Genomic DNA, 17521 nt, shown 5'->3' with positions numbered 1-17521 from the left:
GATATGAAAGTTCTGGGAGGAACCAGTTACTCAGAGGAATGGGCTGTAGGGGCAGGGTGGACTTCCAGGGTGAGGAGGCTACTACAGAATGATGGAGAAGGTCAGGAGAATCAGGATTGGCACCTGAAGAGGAATGAATGCCTAAAAATGAAACTTCTTGAGAATGGACAATTGATGGTGTTGACAACATTCAGGAAGCCTTTGTACAGTTCTTGCCTCCCTTTAATATTAGGAGGAAAAGGCCTCTGATTCTGTTACTCTGTTATGTCCCTATTCCTGAAGGCTGCTTCAGACGTTGCTTGTCAGAAGAGATATAGAAATGGTGACACAAATGAAAAGTTTTGGATTGACCCAAGTGGCCAGGGGGTTGGTTGGTCCAATACAAGGATGTACAGGGTCATCTGTCACTTAAAGCTCAGCAAATAGGTCACTTTGAATACTGAGATTTTTATATTCCTAGCAAAGCTATTTTGGGGCAGCTAGGTGGCACAATGGATAAAGCACTGGGCTTAGAATCTGGAAGACTTATCTTTATGAGTTCAAATCTGGACTCAGACATTTTAACCCGTTTGCCTCAATTTCCTTATCTATAAGATGAGCTGGAGAAGGAAATGGCAAACTACTCCAGTACCTTTGCCAAGAAAACCCCAAGTGGGGTCATAGAGAGACAAAATAGAACAACATCAACAAAGGATATTTGAAATGAGAACGGCAGATAAAGGGAAAATCGATAAGCAAGGCCAATTCTGGGGCCATACTATCAAGAAATCCATGATTGTTCAGTGCTTGGGGAATAGAAGACTGAAAGAGGAAGAAACTCAGTATGAGGACTCCTATTTCCTCACTGCATGAGTGCAATGTGAGATGTGCTAGAGGAAGAATGTGTACAACTTGCCTCAATGACCTTTCCGAGATTGGTATTATAATTATTATTAATAATAAACTAGCATCTATTTAGTCACACGGTGCTATAGAAATATAGATGTTATCTCATTTTCCCCCACAACAACTCTGACAGGCACTTGCTATTATTATCCCTATTCTAGAAATAAGGAGACAGCCAGACAGAGGTTAAGTGACCTGACCAAGTATATGAGATAGGATTTAAACTGCAGACTTTTTGATTCTAGGTCCAGCAGTCTATCCATTGAACCATTTAGGTGCTTGTATTGGAAAATTTCTCATTCTAAGGGAAAAAACCTCAGAGATGCCCATTCCCAAAGCTCTGCATATCTAAAGCCAGGGAATACAATTTTGAAGAAGAAATGATTAGAATTAAGCACATGAAGAAGGAAATGGCAAACCATACCAGCATCTTTGCCGAGAAAGCCCCATGGACAGTATGGTCCACAGGTTCATGAAAAGTTGGACACAAATCAACAACAACAAAGCATGTGAAACAAAAGGTAGATAAATAGCAGAAAAGTTTGGGAGGCCTCCTTCGACGTGCTGTCTCCTTAAACATTTCTGTCAATGTTCCATACTCTCTCATGAAATACAACTTCCTTAAAACACTTTTAAAAAATTAACTTATGTGAAAAACATAACACTAATGAGGAAAACATCAAACTAAGGAAAGACAGCAACCCAAGGGCATGTTGGTCTTCCCTCATGTGCCATGCATGCTAAATTCACAATTGGCTGCTGTCATGACTGTCCCTGGCAGGTAGAATCCAGTTTAGTATCTGTCAGAGCATGAGTCAGTGGGCTGCTGTCTGTCCATACTTGGAAATGAACTCCACATGCTCAGATTTAGAATTGTTTGGCCATGACCCACTTCAAAACCAAGCACTCCCATTTGTGCATGGGATAACAAGTCTCACTGTGGCCCAGAGAACAAGCTGCTTATCAACACTCCACCAGTAGAAAACACCCCAAATTGCCTCTGTTAGTTTAGCATAAGGGGAATGCCCCATGAGTAGAAAAAATAGTCACTTCCCTCTGAGTTGAAGTTTCCTCAATTGTTCCTCTAGCTCTAAAACGTAATGATTCTATGATGCCAAGAATGTTAGTTTCCTTTGCATAAAATACTACAAAAATTTCCTCTAAGAAGGAACTGGTAGCATTTTTTACATTCTCTCAATGTATATGCAATTCTTTTGGATAGCTAGGTGTCACAGTGGATGGAAAGTCGGATCTGGAGTCAGGAAGACCTGAGTTCAAATCCGGCCTACTATAAGCTGTGTGACTCTTGGCAAGTCTGCCTCAGTTTCCTCATCTCCAAAATGGGGATAATTATTGCACCTACCTCCCAGGGTTGTTGTGAGGAAAAAATAGCTAATAATAAATGTCATGGTCTTTATTTTTTTTCTGATGATCATTTTCTAACATTTCTGATTTTTCTTTTGAAAGTTCCCTTCAAGAAGATTTTATTACTTCATCTTGGCATCAACTGCCTTTAGTTAAATGAAGGGAAACCCTTAAGGAAAGCCTTAAACAATATTATTTCAATTACTTAAGTCATGTTCCCTAGCTGATGAATCATTCTTGCCCATGAGATATTGAAATTTTCTATGGTTTTCACAGCTTACTGTAAATAGTTTTTTTTATCAGTCAAACTGAACACTAAAAAAGTAAAAAATACGTTTGTCACTGAGCCACCCCCTCATCACCCCAAAAGGTTATCCTTTTACATCTGAGAGTCTGATGGTGGGTGGGGTTATTATATATGGCCATCAAAGAAGTTAATGGATATAGAGAGCCTGGAAGGTGGAATGCTTCAACTGAGAATAGACAACCAGAAATACTCCATCTAGGACCACTTCACATTCTATCTGTTTGCTGTAAGGACGCTGTTCCCAAGACAAACCACTTCCTAGTATATAAACTATTTTTAGAAAAGGGAAGTCTTCATCTGATGAAAAAAGCTCAGCTTTGCAGATGCTGCTATAGATGCCCTGTGACAAAACTGAATGAACGAGCTTGATGTAAAAGAAAAAAAAAAGAGAGAAACTGACTCATGGAATGTGGTCACCCATAATGGCTCACTTAACATTTACTGTATGCCAGGGACCCACCTAGCATTGCCTAATGTGAGGTTAGACACAGGGTGATGAAAAGAGTTCAGGGTTGTATTTCTTTTTTAATGGTTAGAGCTTTGGTCAAGTTCATTTTTGATGCTTTGAACAATGGCTCATAGAATGGGAGACACCTACCTTTCAGTCCATATTGATGGAATTGTGAGACACTGGGCAATCTTTTAAGACAGGATATGTTCTAGTGATCAGAGAAGGAATGGCTTTTGGTTGAGTTATATTCATAGAACTTCCTTTAAAGATAGTAGGTTCAATTTTCATTCTTTCTACATGTTCCAGTGACCTCTATACTAAGATGGGCATTTTCTAAAGAGAATGAATCAATCAATCAACAGAAAATCCTTAAGCATCTATCATGTGCCAGGTACCGTATGAGGTGCTAAAAATAAAAAGACAAAAATGAAACAGTCACCATCCTCAAGGAGTTTGTATTTTATCAGGAGAAACAACAGGTACCCATATGTGATGGAGGGAATGGCTAGTGAGCACTCAGTCCTTCTTGGACACACAATTTGCCCTACCTGGTGCCATTAGTAGACATAAAATACACAAAATCAATACAGCAGGAAATATAGAAAAAATATAATACATATACATATGTATATATATACACACATATACATATGTATGTTACGTGTATATATGTATATACACACATTTATACATATGGTCAATATAACCTGTTTTACATGGGAGAGGAACTAGCAGCTGAGGGAATCTGGAAGGACTGAAGATACGTTACACTGGGACGGAGCTTTGAAGAAAGCTAGGGATTCTAAAAGGTTCAAGTGAAGAGAGAGGGCTTTTCAGGCATGGGAGACAGTCTATGCAAAAGCCTGAAGATAGTAAATTGAATGTTGTGTGTGAGGGATAGCAAGTAGGTTAGTAGAATCTGTGAGGGGAAGTAATAATTAATGAGTCTGAAAAAGTAGGCCAGAATCAGATTGTTGGAAGCATTTTAAATGTCAAAGAGATGATTTTGTATTTGAATCTAAAGTTAAGAGGGATCTATTGATGTTTCTTCAGTAGGGGAACGACATGGTCAAACTTATACTTTAGGAATATCACTTAGACAGTTGTATGGAAGATGGGCAAGAAAAGGGAGAAACTCGAGGGAGAATCTTTATGAAGTTATTGTAACAGCACAGACAAAAAACTTCCAGAAAAAAAAACTTCACAAATTTTCTGCTTTGGAGTCTTAACCTATTTAGAAATAAAGAAAATATAAAACAAAAGAGGCTATCTGGTCATGACAGGACTCTAATTGTAGTTCCTAGTTCGTCAATTAATGATTGCTTCAAATTCTCCAAAAGCAAAGGCCCCTAAATGGGGGCTCTATTTCTGTTGTAACAAAGTATAGAAATAAATGAAAACCATGGGGTGGAGGGGGCAAGGGCACATTCACGTCACTGTTCTTTCAGCTACAAGTCTGGAAGATCTTTTCCATGACCTTACAGAAGAATGTGAGCTGACATCCCAATACTCATTCAGTTACAAACAACAGTCATTCACTTATCAGTACAAATGTCTATAGAACTTCAAACGTGAAAGGATAACAACAGCAGAAAGACTCGTCCTTAGATAATTTACAAGTTTCAAAAGAAAAAGATTAGAGGAATGAAATGAATGATAACAACAACCACTATTATCATCACCATCAGTATCATCATCTTCGTCACCATCATCAGCATCACCATCATTACCACAATCATCATCAATGTCATCATCATCATCATCACCATAATCATAATCACCATCATTCTCCTCCTCCTCCTCCTCCTCCTCCTCTTCATCCTTGCTGATGGCTACATGACTAGGAAGAGGCAGAGCCAAGATTCCAACCCAAGTTTTCTGACCGTAAATCCAGGGCCCTTTTCAATATCTCATACTCTGAGGAATCCTCCAGCTTTGTAGAATAAATTATGTAGATTTTCCTAATAGCCTTCTTTCTCAAGGTAATGAAATTATTATAGGATCTGAGTTCTAATCCCAGCTCTGCTACTTACTACCTGTGTAACCTTGGGTAAGTCATATAACTTCTCTAAGCCTCAGTTTTCTTATCTGTAAAATTCGAGATTGGATTATATGACCATTGAAATCCCTTCCAACTCTAGACTTAGGATGTTATGGTCCTAAGATAAAATCTGAAACATAAAATGTGCCATAATCTAAACGCTTGCTGGTGTTGTGACCCCACAAGTGAAGCTGGTGACAGAGGTTTGGAGATAGCAGTTGTTCACTTGCCCCGTTTGCTCTCTTGGGATGTTAATCACATCAAGACATGGTGCTAGTGACTGATGTCATTTGGTTGACATTTGCTATCCCAGGACTGGAAAAGGCAGAATCAGCAGAGTCTGAATGTTGCCTGGAAGTCTCTGTCCCTGGAAATCTTTGACTCCAGTTTTGAATTCTTAACCCTTGCAGATCTGATGGTAAGGGCTTAGAAGGGGGGGTATGAAACAAGACTCAGAATCTCCAACTGAGAGATCACACAGAAGTTCGCTCACAATTTTCTCATGCCTTCACCTGGTGGATTTCAGGGAAGACTGAAGAAGAAGCAAACTTGGACATATCACCAGGCCTCCATTGTTGTTAAGGAGTTAGGCAACTGAAGTGCTATGAATTAACCCAATCCTGGCTTCACACATACACGAAAGAGACCACACCTCAAATCTTGAGTAGGAATTAAGGCTTGAAAGGGCAAAGATAGGAACTGAAAAAGGCTCTTACTGTGGCAAATGTCGAATGTCTCCAGAATATTTTTCATATTTGTAGTTCACTACATACCACTGGGAATTGTAAAATTGGCAAGCCTAAAAGAAAAGAAGAAAAAATTAATTTTTTTTCCAGATGAGGTGGAAAAAAACAGCAAGAGGGCCCAAGGCTCTTTACACTGGATCCTTCATCATTCTGGTGACGGTGGTGTATTTGTTGGGTTGGAGAGTCCTTTGGGTGATCATAGGCAGATAAGAGAATAGAGTGTAGAACCACTAGGGCTGAATTCTCCCCCTCCCAAATGCCTGTAATATAATAAAATAGCAAATGATTATTCCCCTCCTAACAATAATGGCTAACATTTATATAACACTTACTATGTGCCAGGCACTGTGCTAAGTGATTTGTAATTGTACCAACCATGCCAGATGGATGTTATTTTCCTCATTTTACAGATGAGAAAAGTGAGGCAGACAGAGGTTAAGTGACTTGCCCAAGGTCACACTATTAGTAAGTGTCTGAGGCCAGATTTGAAATCAAGTCTTCCTGACTCCAGGACTGGCACTTTCTCCACTGCCCCATAGTTTCTTTGAAATTCTTGAAAGCACACACTGCAGTAGTAGCTAGAGGGCAGGGCTTGTAGTCTTAAAGACTCGAGTTCAAATGTGACCTCAGATTCTTATTAGCTATGTGACTCTGGGTAAGTGACTTAACCTCTATTTGCCTCAGTTTCCTCAACAGCAAAATGGGGATAATGATAGTATGTAACATATAGGATTATTGTGAGGATGAAATGCAATAACATGCAAAGAATTTTTTGCGCCATAAATCACTGTATAAGTGCTTGCTATTATTACTGTTATTATCCTAAAATATTATCATAGATTTAGGGCTGGAAAAGATCTTAGAGATCATTTGGTTCACGACACTCTCCCCCTACCTCCATTTCTCACACATTTTACAGTCAACTGAGGCCAAGGAGTTAAATGACTTGTCTAAGACCACAAGGTAGCTTATAGCAGAACTGATTTCAACCCAATTTCTCTGGCTGTGGCATCAATATGTCTTCTTTACTTAGAAGTATTTGATATTTCCCATCAAAATCTAGTCACCCTTCTTTACAAATGCCTGCATTTTTGAGAAGTATCATTTAGATTATTTATTCAATTTCCCCATGTCGTGGAAGGGCTAATTTAATCACCCCTGAATCATCCCAGATATACTAATGCATAATCTGGCCTCAGAGACAGTTATTCACCAATCTTCCTTGTCTGTTCTTTCCATTACTTAATAGCAATTAGTTATGAATGATGTTCCTCATATTTAAGCCAAATCTCCCATTTTTATCTCATTCTTTTTGTTCTGACCTCAGTGACTACCCTTATTCTTTTTATAGCATTCACTTTACATAAATATAGTCATTCAGCTTCCCTACTGTCTTGTAAAGTAATATGTAGCTCTCTTAACTTTCTTTTCTTGACGTTATCCAAAAGAGATAATAATAGAAGAGAAAAATATTTAGAAAAAAAGCCAAGTTTAATAGATTAAATCAATTAGGTTTGACAGAATAATAACTGTTAATTTATATTTCAATTAGAGAATTTGGATTAATCAATAAATGTTTATTAAAACCCTAAATGAAAAGGCAATACCAAATATTTGCTAATAGAAAGGTTGGTCAGCTTATGGCAACATTAACTGGTAATGGCTCTTAAAAGAAGTAAAAAAAATAGTGGAGGAACTATTCTAATGTGTGAAGATCTATGTAGCAAAAGAAAGGGACATCAAATTCAAAAAAGTCTTGTATATCATATCCTAGAAGTATATTCAATTTAGAACTGGAGGATCTAGGTTGAGATCTCAGCCCTACCATCTAGACAAATGATCTGTGAGGTCCCTTCCAGCTCCATGGCATGTGATCTGATGTCCAGAGTTTGCTAGTTAAACAAAACTGGGCCCACTCTGTGCAATTATGTGGCTGTTTTTTTTTTTTTTACTTAGTAGAGGAAGCCTTATTGAAAAACTGAAGGTCTTTCAGGGCCTCAGGGTCATAGTTATGAATATCAATTCTCATTGTCCAGGATTTTAACTTCAGAAGGAGTAGGACTCAGCTGAATTTTCAATGACTACTATCCACCGCCCTCAGGATATGCTCTCAACATTGCTGTATTTAATTCCAGATTTGACCCTCTTTTCTTGTGATTTGCTTCTTATCCTAAAACTGGAGCATTGGGAGAAAAAAATATCAGTTCTGTTAATTATGCTCTGGTTAATCCAGGTTTATTTTGACTATTTTAGGAGAAACCCAGAATGCTTTACAAAAACCATGAACATTTCTTCTTCCCAGTTATGGCATTTGGAAAATGCTATGCATAGAAAGCTTATTCTCTGTTCTTTGTCACAGCCCACATGCTCTCACTAAGAAGATCATTAAATGCTATTATAATTAAGAAAACAGCTCCTCTTTGTCCAGAAACCAAGTTGACCCAGCTTATTATAAATTCATGCTCTTAGGCCACCCCTCTGTTCAAATCTCTTCAAAGCAACCGTTATCTGCCTTCCTCAGAAGTTTTGACTTCACAGACTGCACTTCACCCTAGCTGATTTAGATCATCAGTTTCTTTCTATTTTTTTTTTGAGGCAATCAGGGTTAAGTGACTTGCCCAGGGTCACATAGCTAGTAAGTGTCTGAGGGCAGATTTGAATGCAGGTCCTCCTGACTACAGGACCCATGCTCTATTTACTTCTCCATCAGTTTCTTGGTGAAGTTTCTCTCCAGTATTGAGGATAGTCCAGTCAGTTCCAGTGAGAAGAAAAGAACAGCAGAGCACGTGACTTTTCCAGGCTCTGACTTCTCAAGTCAGAGAAGCCTCCAACTTCTCACATTTCCAATTTGGGTACCTCTGCAAAAGTGTGCCGGAGACAGCTTGAACTAGTTTTTTTCCCCCATTTAATCATATTTCATCTTTTTCCAAAATACATGTAAAGATAGTTTTCAACATTCACTTTTATAAGATTTTGGGTTCCAATTTTTTCTCCCTCCTCTCCCCTCCTCCTCTGTTCCCCCTCCTTTCTTCCCTCCACAAGATGGCATGCAATCTGATATAGGCTACATTTGTACAATCATATTAAACATATTTCCACATTAGTCATGTTGTGAAAGAAGAATCAGAAGAAAAGAGAAAAACCATAATAAAGAAAAAAGACAGAAAACAACAACAAAAAAGAGAGAAAATAGTATGCTTTCCTCTGTATTCAGACTCCATAGTCCTTTCTCTGGATGTGGATAGCGTTTTCCAAAATGAGTCTTTTGGAATTGTCTTGCTGAGAAGAGCTAAATCTATCAAAGTTTGTCATCATACAATATTGCTCTTACTGTGTACAATGTTCTCCTGGTTCTGCTCACTTCACTCAGTATCAATTGAACTAGTTCTCAAGAGCTGATTGTTCAAATTTTGGTAAGAACATTTACACCTTGGGCACTGGAGAAATAGTACAGATAAAGGCTTGATCTATTGTTGTGATGATTGTCTAGATTTAAGGAAGTTATAGAGAAAATAGTAATAATGCTGATTAAACTTAAAAGTGTGGCATAGTATACTTTTTTCCCCATTAGAGAGTTGGTTGTTCAACATTTACCAGCATATCCTTGGTCTGTAAGTTACAGAAGAGGCGGAACAGAAGAAAAAAAATACAAGTGGATTTGAAAACTTGGGTTTAAATCCTAGCTTTTTGATTTATGACCAGTGTAACTTTGGGCTAGTTACTTCACTTTTCTATCCCTCTGTTTCTCTATAGGAGGCCAATGAGGGACCTTGAACTAGATAACCTATAAGACCCCTTATAGCTCTAAGTCTGTGACCTCATCATAGATCTTAATCTATGAGAAAAACATGTAGGAAAAGGCAAAGATGTGAGAGCTTTATATTCTAAAAAATGTCCCAAAGTAAGGCTGTAAGAACATAAATTGCAGGTCAGTTGCCTATATGCATCAGTGGAGGGAGTTTCCAGACAGATGGGATCATAGATATGACTTTTAAAAAATCAGGGATAGGAAACAGTGTAGATAAAGGCCATTAAACCATGAAGCCTTCAGAGTCAGCTCTGGTGAACTTAAATTCTGGGCTTCCTATAGATGTGGGCCCAAGCTTGAAAGAGTCCAAGGTTCCTAGATCAGGAACCTGAAATGACTTCATCGAGTCTAAACCCATCAGATCAAATCAAATTTTGAAAGTATTTATTAAATACTTACTATGTGATGGGCACAAAGTGCTGGGGTGCTGGGGGCACAAAGAAAGATCCAACATGTCTTCAAAAACTTACATTGTAATGCAAAAGGTAACATGTAAATAACTAGGCCTATGCGAGACTGATGCAGAATATAGGGAAGGTTATCTCAGAGAGGAAGGCACTAGGAGATGGAAGCACCAGAAAAGACATCCTGTAGAAAATGGGGTTTGAGCTTAGACATGAAAGGAGGCCTGTAAGGTAGGTGTAGAAGGCAAGGATTCCAGACACAAAGGACAAAGGTACAGAGACAAAAGGTAAAAGGTCAGGTTTAAGGAATTCCATATAGGCCAGCGTTTCTGGGTCACAGATTGAGTGGAGGGCAGTAAAGTAAACTGGAGGGGTAGGAAGGCACCAGGTTATAAAGAGTTTTAAATGACAACTATAAAACTTGTATTATTAAGCAATTAGGTGGCACAGTAGATAAAGCATTGGACTTGGAATCAAGAAAGGACCGAATTCAATCCCTGTCTCAGACATTTAGTAGCTATGCGAGTCTTGGCAAGTCACTTAGCTCTATGCCTCAGTTTCTTCATTTATAAAAATGGTTTAATAATAGTGCCTACTTCACAGGATTGTTGTGAGGATCAACTGAAGTAATATATGTAAAGTGCTTTGCAAACACTAAAGAGCTATATATATGCTTGCTGATATTATTATGATTAATAGTATTATTTTATCTTGGAAGTAATAGGAGCCTCTGAAATTTACTGACTAGTGGACAAGGATATGGTCAGAACTATGCTTTAGGAAAATCACTTTGGTGGCTGAGTGAAAAATGAATTATGGTGAGGAGAGATTTGAGGGGCACGGAGACCAACTAGAAGGGTATGACAAGGTAAGAAGTAATAAGGCTTTGAAGCTAGGGCTAGGACTGGAGAGAAGGGGATCATGTACCAGAGATGCTGTGAAGTTAGAAACAACAGTGAGAAAACAGGCTCAGAGAGTTGAACTGACGCCCCTAAGGTCACATCTGTGTTAAGTATCAGAGGCAGAATTTGAACCCAGAGTCTGTGGCTCCACAACACAGTGCATCTACTCTCTAAATCTTGCATTTCTACTTTCCATACAGATGGCAACAGTATTGGGAGTTTCAATTTCACCCCCAGAGAGACAAGCCTTTTAAAACGGAACATGCCAAATATAGTTCAAACCTTTACACGTAATATACACTTAATAAATATGTGCCGAATGAATGAATCTTTTATTATCCAGTTTTAATATTTTAATGCCATAACTTTTCCTTTAGAAAAGAGGAAAGATGATAACCATGGAAGCAGCTGAAAAAAAAACAGAACATTTCAGAAGAGAGTAGAAAACTTAAAAGGACTTTAAAAAAAAACAACCCAACCTCAAACCAAAACCCTAGAAGGGCATATTTCCAGATGAGGCTATACACGTTAAGGGTGAATGATCCTTCAATTGTTCTTTCATATTTTCTAAAAGGCATAGTTTATGGTTACTTAATTTGATGGCAAGAATTATTAATTTTTACAAGAAAGATTGTCTGACAGGATCAAGAAATATGAATTGCCTAATGTTTTGTAGAGATGGCAGGATTAGAAAGGTAGATTATATAGGAGTATGAAATGATATGTTATAAATCTGACAAAAGAAGCTTCTAGTTGTACCTTGGGGGTATATCTGGAAATCATTTGTCTGAGTAACAATGTATTTCGAATCAGATCCTGATGCCAAGAGTATCACAAGGAAAAGGATACTTGGTATTTATTAATACTTAAAACGGTGGAAATGCTTAACAAAGAGAGAAACCTAGCCAAGAATGAACAAAGATTTAAATTATTGCAAATGAACTCTAAGTGGTTTACTAGCAAACATTCACCAGGTGTTTGTAAGATGTGCTTTGAAGGAAATGAGCTTGCTGACTCCCATTTGGGATGAATCTATGAAGAGTTGTAGTCCAGTCCTTAGGGGGTAATATTTCCATCAGAAATGACTCACAGTTTGAAAAATCTATGTAGCTGATTTCTAATCTGCCATTGTACACTTGTTTATTGCCTTTCCAAAGTCCTACACCAATGCTTCACAATAAAACTAATAGCTAACATTTCCATAGTACTTTAATGTTGACACAGTGTTTTACACAGATTCTATTTGACCCTCACACCAGCCTCACACATATACCCCCTTTTCTCCTCTGACACTGACCACATACAAATTAGAACAGAAAAGGGGGCTTATATAAGAAACTGCAAATCTGTATCATGTAAAGCTTGCTTTTTCCTTTTAAAGCTGGCCCACATTTAAAAACTCTTTCAATCTTTCTTCCTCCCTTCCTCCCTTCATTCCTTCCTCCCTTCTTTCTTTCCCAACTTCCTTCATTTCTTCCTTCCTTCCATCCTCCCTTGCTTCCCATCTTCCTTCCTTCCCTCCTTCCCTCCCTCCTTCCTTCCTTCCTTCCTTCCTTCCTTCCTTCCTTCCTTCCTTCCTTCCTTCCTTCCTTCCTTCTTCCCTCCCTCCCTTCCTTCTTTCCTTCCTTCCTGCTTTCCTTCTCTTCCTTTCTTCTCTTCCATCTCCCTTTCTTCCCTTCCTTTCCCTTTTTTCTCTTCTTCCTTCTTCTACCTCCTCTTCTTCTTCTAAGGCAGGTAGTGGTGCAATGGATAGAGTGCTGGGACTGGAGTCAGGAGGAGCTGAGATGAAATCCAACCTCAGACACTTACTAGTTGTGTCACCCTAGGTGAGTCACTTATGCTCTCTTTACCTCACCTCAGTTTCCTCAACTGTAAAATGGTGATAATAACATTACCTACCCCACAGGGCTATTTTGAGGATCAAATGAGATAATATTTGTAAAGCACTTAGCACAGTGCCTGGCACCCATTAGGTGCTATATAAATGTATATTCCTCCTCCTTCTCCCCCAGACTCCACCTGTCCCTCATCATCTCTACCTCTGGTAGTGGTAGACCTGGGTCAAAAAGGTATGTACAGTTTAGTGGCTTTAACGGCACAGTTCTACATGGTTCTCCTCTCTTTAAAAAAAAAAAGGTAGTTATCTTAAGGATCTGAAATTTTGTTGGTGTAGGTGATTCATTTCTCTATTTGAGATAAAACCCCCTACAGTTTGGGAAGACTGTCTTGAAAAAGTCCTATGACCTAAGTATATCAGGCCATAAATTTCTCCACTCTGGTCCTGAGATAATAAACCTACCACCCCCTGTAAGGTCTATACCCAAAGATTTTTTTTATTTTGGAAGGATCTATCAGAATTTGTAGCCTCTTTATAACCTTCAGGAACCAAGGGTTATTTCCTTGTCTCAGAGGCGTCAGACTTAGACTTCATTTTTAGGTAATAACTTTATAATGACTCATCTGGGAATTCAAACCTGAAGTGGAAACTGGTTTAAGTTTTTTTTTTCTTCCTTAGAACAGTGATTTAAGTTGCCATTAAAAAATCTTCATTACGCCCAGATTTAGACTGAAATGCAATTCAGCTTCCAACACATTAACTCCTAAAGCCATCTGAGCCACTATGGGCTTCATTCAAATTCAACCATCTTCATTCATGTCTGAGTCTGACCTAGGAATATCCCCCCCACCCCTGACCCTCCAGTCAATTTCTTGGCTAGATTCCATGAGGAATTTTTCAGAGCAGTTGAATAACTGAGTGAGCTGAGACACATCGATAATCCTCAGATCCTCCTTCCTCATTTATGGAATCAAAATGGGCTTACGATTCATTGTGATTAAGTTCTTTGGTTCAAACTGAAGAAGGGTTTTCCTTATTCCTACACTTCACAAGTCTCTGGCTTGTACATCTGTGTTTTCATTCACTCGTTGCCAAACATTGTACAACTGTTTTCACTATGGAGAAGAGAAAGCCGATTTAGAAACTGTGCAGTGCTTCAAGTCTGGAGGCTTAAGTATTCATTTGAGGTGCAGGGTGTGTGGGGAATTATATGGTGGGGGTGGGGGTGGAATTTATGGATAGGAATGAAAGTTTTCCCCAGCTCTGATAATAAAAACATGTCAAAGGTTTTCTTTTCAACTTTCTTATCCATTATTTCCAGGTACCTTTTTATTCTAATATGAATTGGAAAGAGAGAAAATGAGGTTCAGACTCTTCCATTTGAATAATGCTTCTAATGTGGGGCAATCTCTGCTCTCATAGCATATAAACATCCTCCAAGCAACAAACAATTTGGATGCTGGATTGGAAGTTCTAGGACCTGGGTTCCAATACTAGCTCTGATCTGTCCTACCTGTGTGACCTTGGGCAAGGCATTTAACTTCTCCAAGGTTCAGTTTCCTCATCTGTAAAATGAACTGGACGGCTGCTGTGATCCCTCTTAGCTCTTAATTTAATGATCCCATGACCATCAATAAATTATAATCTAATTCTAAAAATGATCACATCCTTTAAAAAACTCTTTAGCTTTATATTAAAGCTTCATTTTTAATATAACATGATCAAAAAGAAAAAAAAAAACTCTCAAATACAACCCCAAAGAACGGGTTTGCCCCTAAATTAGGAGGTTTTTGAAAAAAAAATCTTCCAGCAAGAAACCCACTAACACACAAAAACATCACCTGGAAAAGCATTTTCTGAATCAAGGAGAGAGATAGTGTTAAGTCTGTGGAAAATATGCCAGGATTCTGAATTGGTAACGTGTATGCCAGGCTTCTTTTATGGGCTAGGAGTTGTACAGGGAATGAACAATACTGAATGGGAGTTTCTGTGGTCTGAATTTTGGCCAAACAAGTTTTCTGTGCATCTGGGCTAAAGGAAATCCATCCTTGCATAGGATCCCCTTTTTTTGGCCTCATCAAGAATGTCAGCATCAGTACAAAATGAGCATAATAAACCCCACCCCCATACCCTAAATTTGTACTTGATTCCTATACTGTTGGGCCTATGTAAAAAAGGAAGCCTTTATAAAAAGTCCCTGTTCCAATTTCTGCAGTATTCTTGTGGTGGTTTTTTTACAGATGAGATCTGATCACTTGGTACATGGAGTCCTGAACAAAACCTTGCTGGTTAACAGGAGGCCTTCTTCATTTTGATGTGTGTAATAAATTGCCTAGAGTAACATAGAATTCTGGCTTAATTATTTACATTGCAAAAATTACAGACATTCCTTGTGTTTCCTTAAAACAAGATAAATCAACAACCAATCACAAGGAGCTCATTCAGACACTTTAAAGAGATAATAACAAATGTGTAAAATAAAACAAACGTAAACAAATTCTGGCCAATTCCACCCACAACTCACTTCAATGTGTATAGGCCTCATATTGTTAAATGATGGGTTATTTCTCAGTATTAAGAAACACATTTGGTGTCTGGTAGTGAGTAAATGCACAAGCCAGAGATGCATTAAACTGAGAAAATTTTGATAACATAGTAATAGAAATACTCAAAATCATTGCAAAGATATATTAGTGATGATAATATTGAAATAATAATTCTAATCACGTAATGGAATATGCCAGAGAAAGAGACAGCTATTATAATCTTGATGATTAATTACTTCCTGGGATATGTGTAAGGGGATTATTATTATTAACCAACAGGAAATATAAGCAAACATCCTTTGGTAGAACTCAGTCCATTAGAATTCAAGTTAAATTTTTCATCTAGGCATTCCTTCATAAAAATCACCTTCCAGGGACTCTTTTTGCTTCAGTTCATCCTCTACACAGCTACCAAATCCCTAAAGTCTGACAATGCTACTCCTCTTTTTAGTAAACCCCTTCAGGGTTAAATATGAATGCTTTTCTAGGCATTTCAAGGCTTTCAGAACATTATCCATCCTACCTTCCCTGCCTTATAATATTTTACTCTCCTTTGTTGTTATCTGGTCTTTTTTCAGTCGTGTTTGACTCTTCATGACCCTGTGGGATTTTCTTGGCAAAGCTACTGCAGTGGTTTGCCATTTCCTTCTCCAGCTCATTTTACTGATGAGGCAACTGAGGCAAACAGGCGTAAGTGCTTGCCCAGGCTCTCACTTTTAGTGTCTAAAGCCAGATTTGAACTCAGGAAGATGAGTCTTCCTGACACCAGACCTAGTGATGACTAGTCCTGGTGCTTTTCACACGTCACTTTCCTTCTTGCATCTACTTATCATTGCAGCCTCTCCTTACCTCTTTCTCTTAGAATCCTTAAGTTCTTTCAAAGTTGAACTCAAATGTACCTCCTACAATAGGCCTTTCCTGATCCCTCAGCTCTTATAGTTAGCCCTGATAAGTTATCTTATATTTATTTTGCATATACTTAATATAGACTTAAATACATATGTGCTATTTCCTGAAGTAGTTTCTAAGCTTTCTGAGGGCAAGGACTGTTCTATTTTTGGACTTGTTTCATCAGTGCCTACCACAGTGTCTGACACATAGGAAGTGCTTAATAAATGCTTATTGATTGAATAACTGACAGATCTAGATGGTCGTATCACTCTTCTGCTCAAAATCCTCCATTAGCCTAGCAAAATCCACTGCGCAGCATTCCAAGTGTTCTACAATATGGTACCTCCTTTCTGTTTCAGTCTTATCTCATACTCATCCCCTCTACAACCTCTTGGCTCCAGCCACACATGCACATAAACTTTTTATCATGCTCCTGGCTCTTAACTTAAATGCCATTCATTTTACTCTTCACTGAATGCCTTTCTATCCATTCTTTGAAGCCTAACTCAAAAGAGACATTGCCCATGGACCCTCTGCTGATTCCATAGCCCACAGCACTTTATTTGAACCTCTAGAACAATTACCTATTAGCTATTATTTATTATTGTACTTATCTGTAAACTGGATCACCATATGAGAATGTAAGATCCATGGAAATAAAGATGTGTGTTAACTAAGTTTTGTACAACATACAGTAGGTACTTAATGATTTTGGGGAATTAGTAGCATGATTTGTAGCAGACAGATCAGTGGTCTGAGAGACAGAGGATCTGATTTATAATTCTGGTCCTGCTCCACAATAGTAATAGGAACTCATATTTCTATAGCTCCTAAAGGTTTAGAAAAGGCTTTCTATCCATTATCTCATTTGACTCTCTCAACAATCCTACCAGCAACCCTACTGACAGAAGGTCACCTTTCATATATATATATATATATATATATATGTATATATATATATATGTATATATATATATATATATATGTATATATATATATATATATATTTTTGCAGGGGGGAAGGCAGGGCAATTGGGGTTAAGTGACTTGCCCAAGGTCACACAGCTAGTAAGTGTGTCAAGCGTCTGAGGCCGGGTTTGAACTCAGGTCCTCCTGACTCCAGGGCTGGTGCTCTACTCACTGCACCACCTAGCTGCCCCTGAAGGTCACCTTTTATAGGTATTTCCTTCTTAGTTAAATAAATGGCTTTTTACTAAAGTTCACACATATGAACCAGTTACTAGAAAGCCATGGCCTATAGATAGGGAAGACATTGATAGCGAGCTGTTGCTCTCTGAATTAATCAACAAATATTCGTGGGTTTGTTTTTGGCAAGTC

At 38.3% G+C, this 17521-nt stretch overlaps 1 protein-coding gene across 3 annotated transcripts in view; it reads right to left on the bottom strand.

Annotated features, from left to right (window-relative positions):
• Positions 1–17521, bottom strand: part of DOCK10 (dedicator of cytokinesis 10) — a gene marked incomplete at its 3' end in the record, with an annotated part of 192013 nt that overhangs the window by 124553 nt on the left and 49939 nt on the right. For all 3 annotated transcript variants that reach the window (XM_036755279.1, XM_036755281.1, XM_036755280.1), the window contains 1 exon segment: positions 5766–5848. In XM_036755279.1, the coding sequence (XP_036611174.1) occupies positions 5766–5848 (83 nt within the window).

This window comes from Trichosurus vulpecula, chromosome 4 (genome assembly GCF_011100635.1).
Source record: "Trichosurus vulpecula isolate mTriVul1 chromosome 4, mTriVul1.pri, whole genome shotgun sequence".
In the NCBI taxonomy this organism is placed as follows: domain Eukaryota; kingdom Metazoa; phylum Chordata; class Mammalia; order Diprotodontia; family Phalangeridae; genus Trichosurus; species Trichosurus vulpecula.
This window is presented reverse-complemented; position numbering and strand designations above follow the sequence as displayed.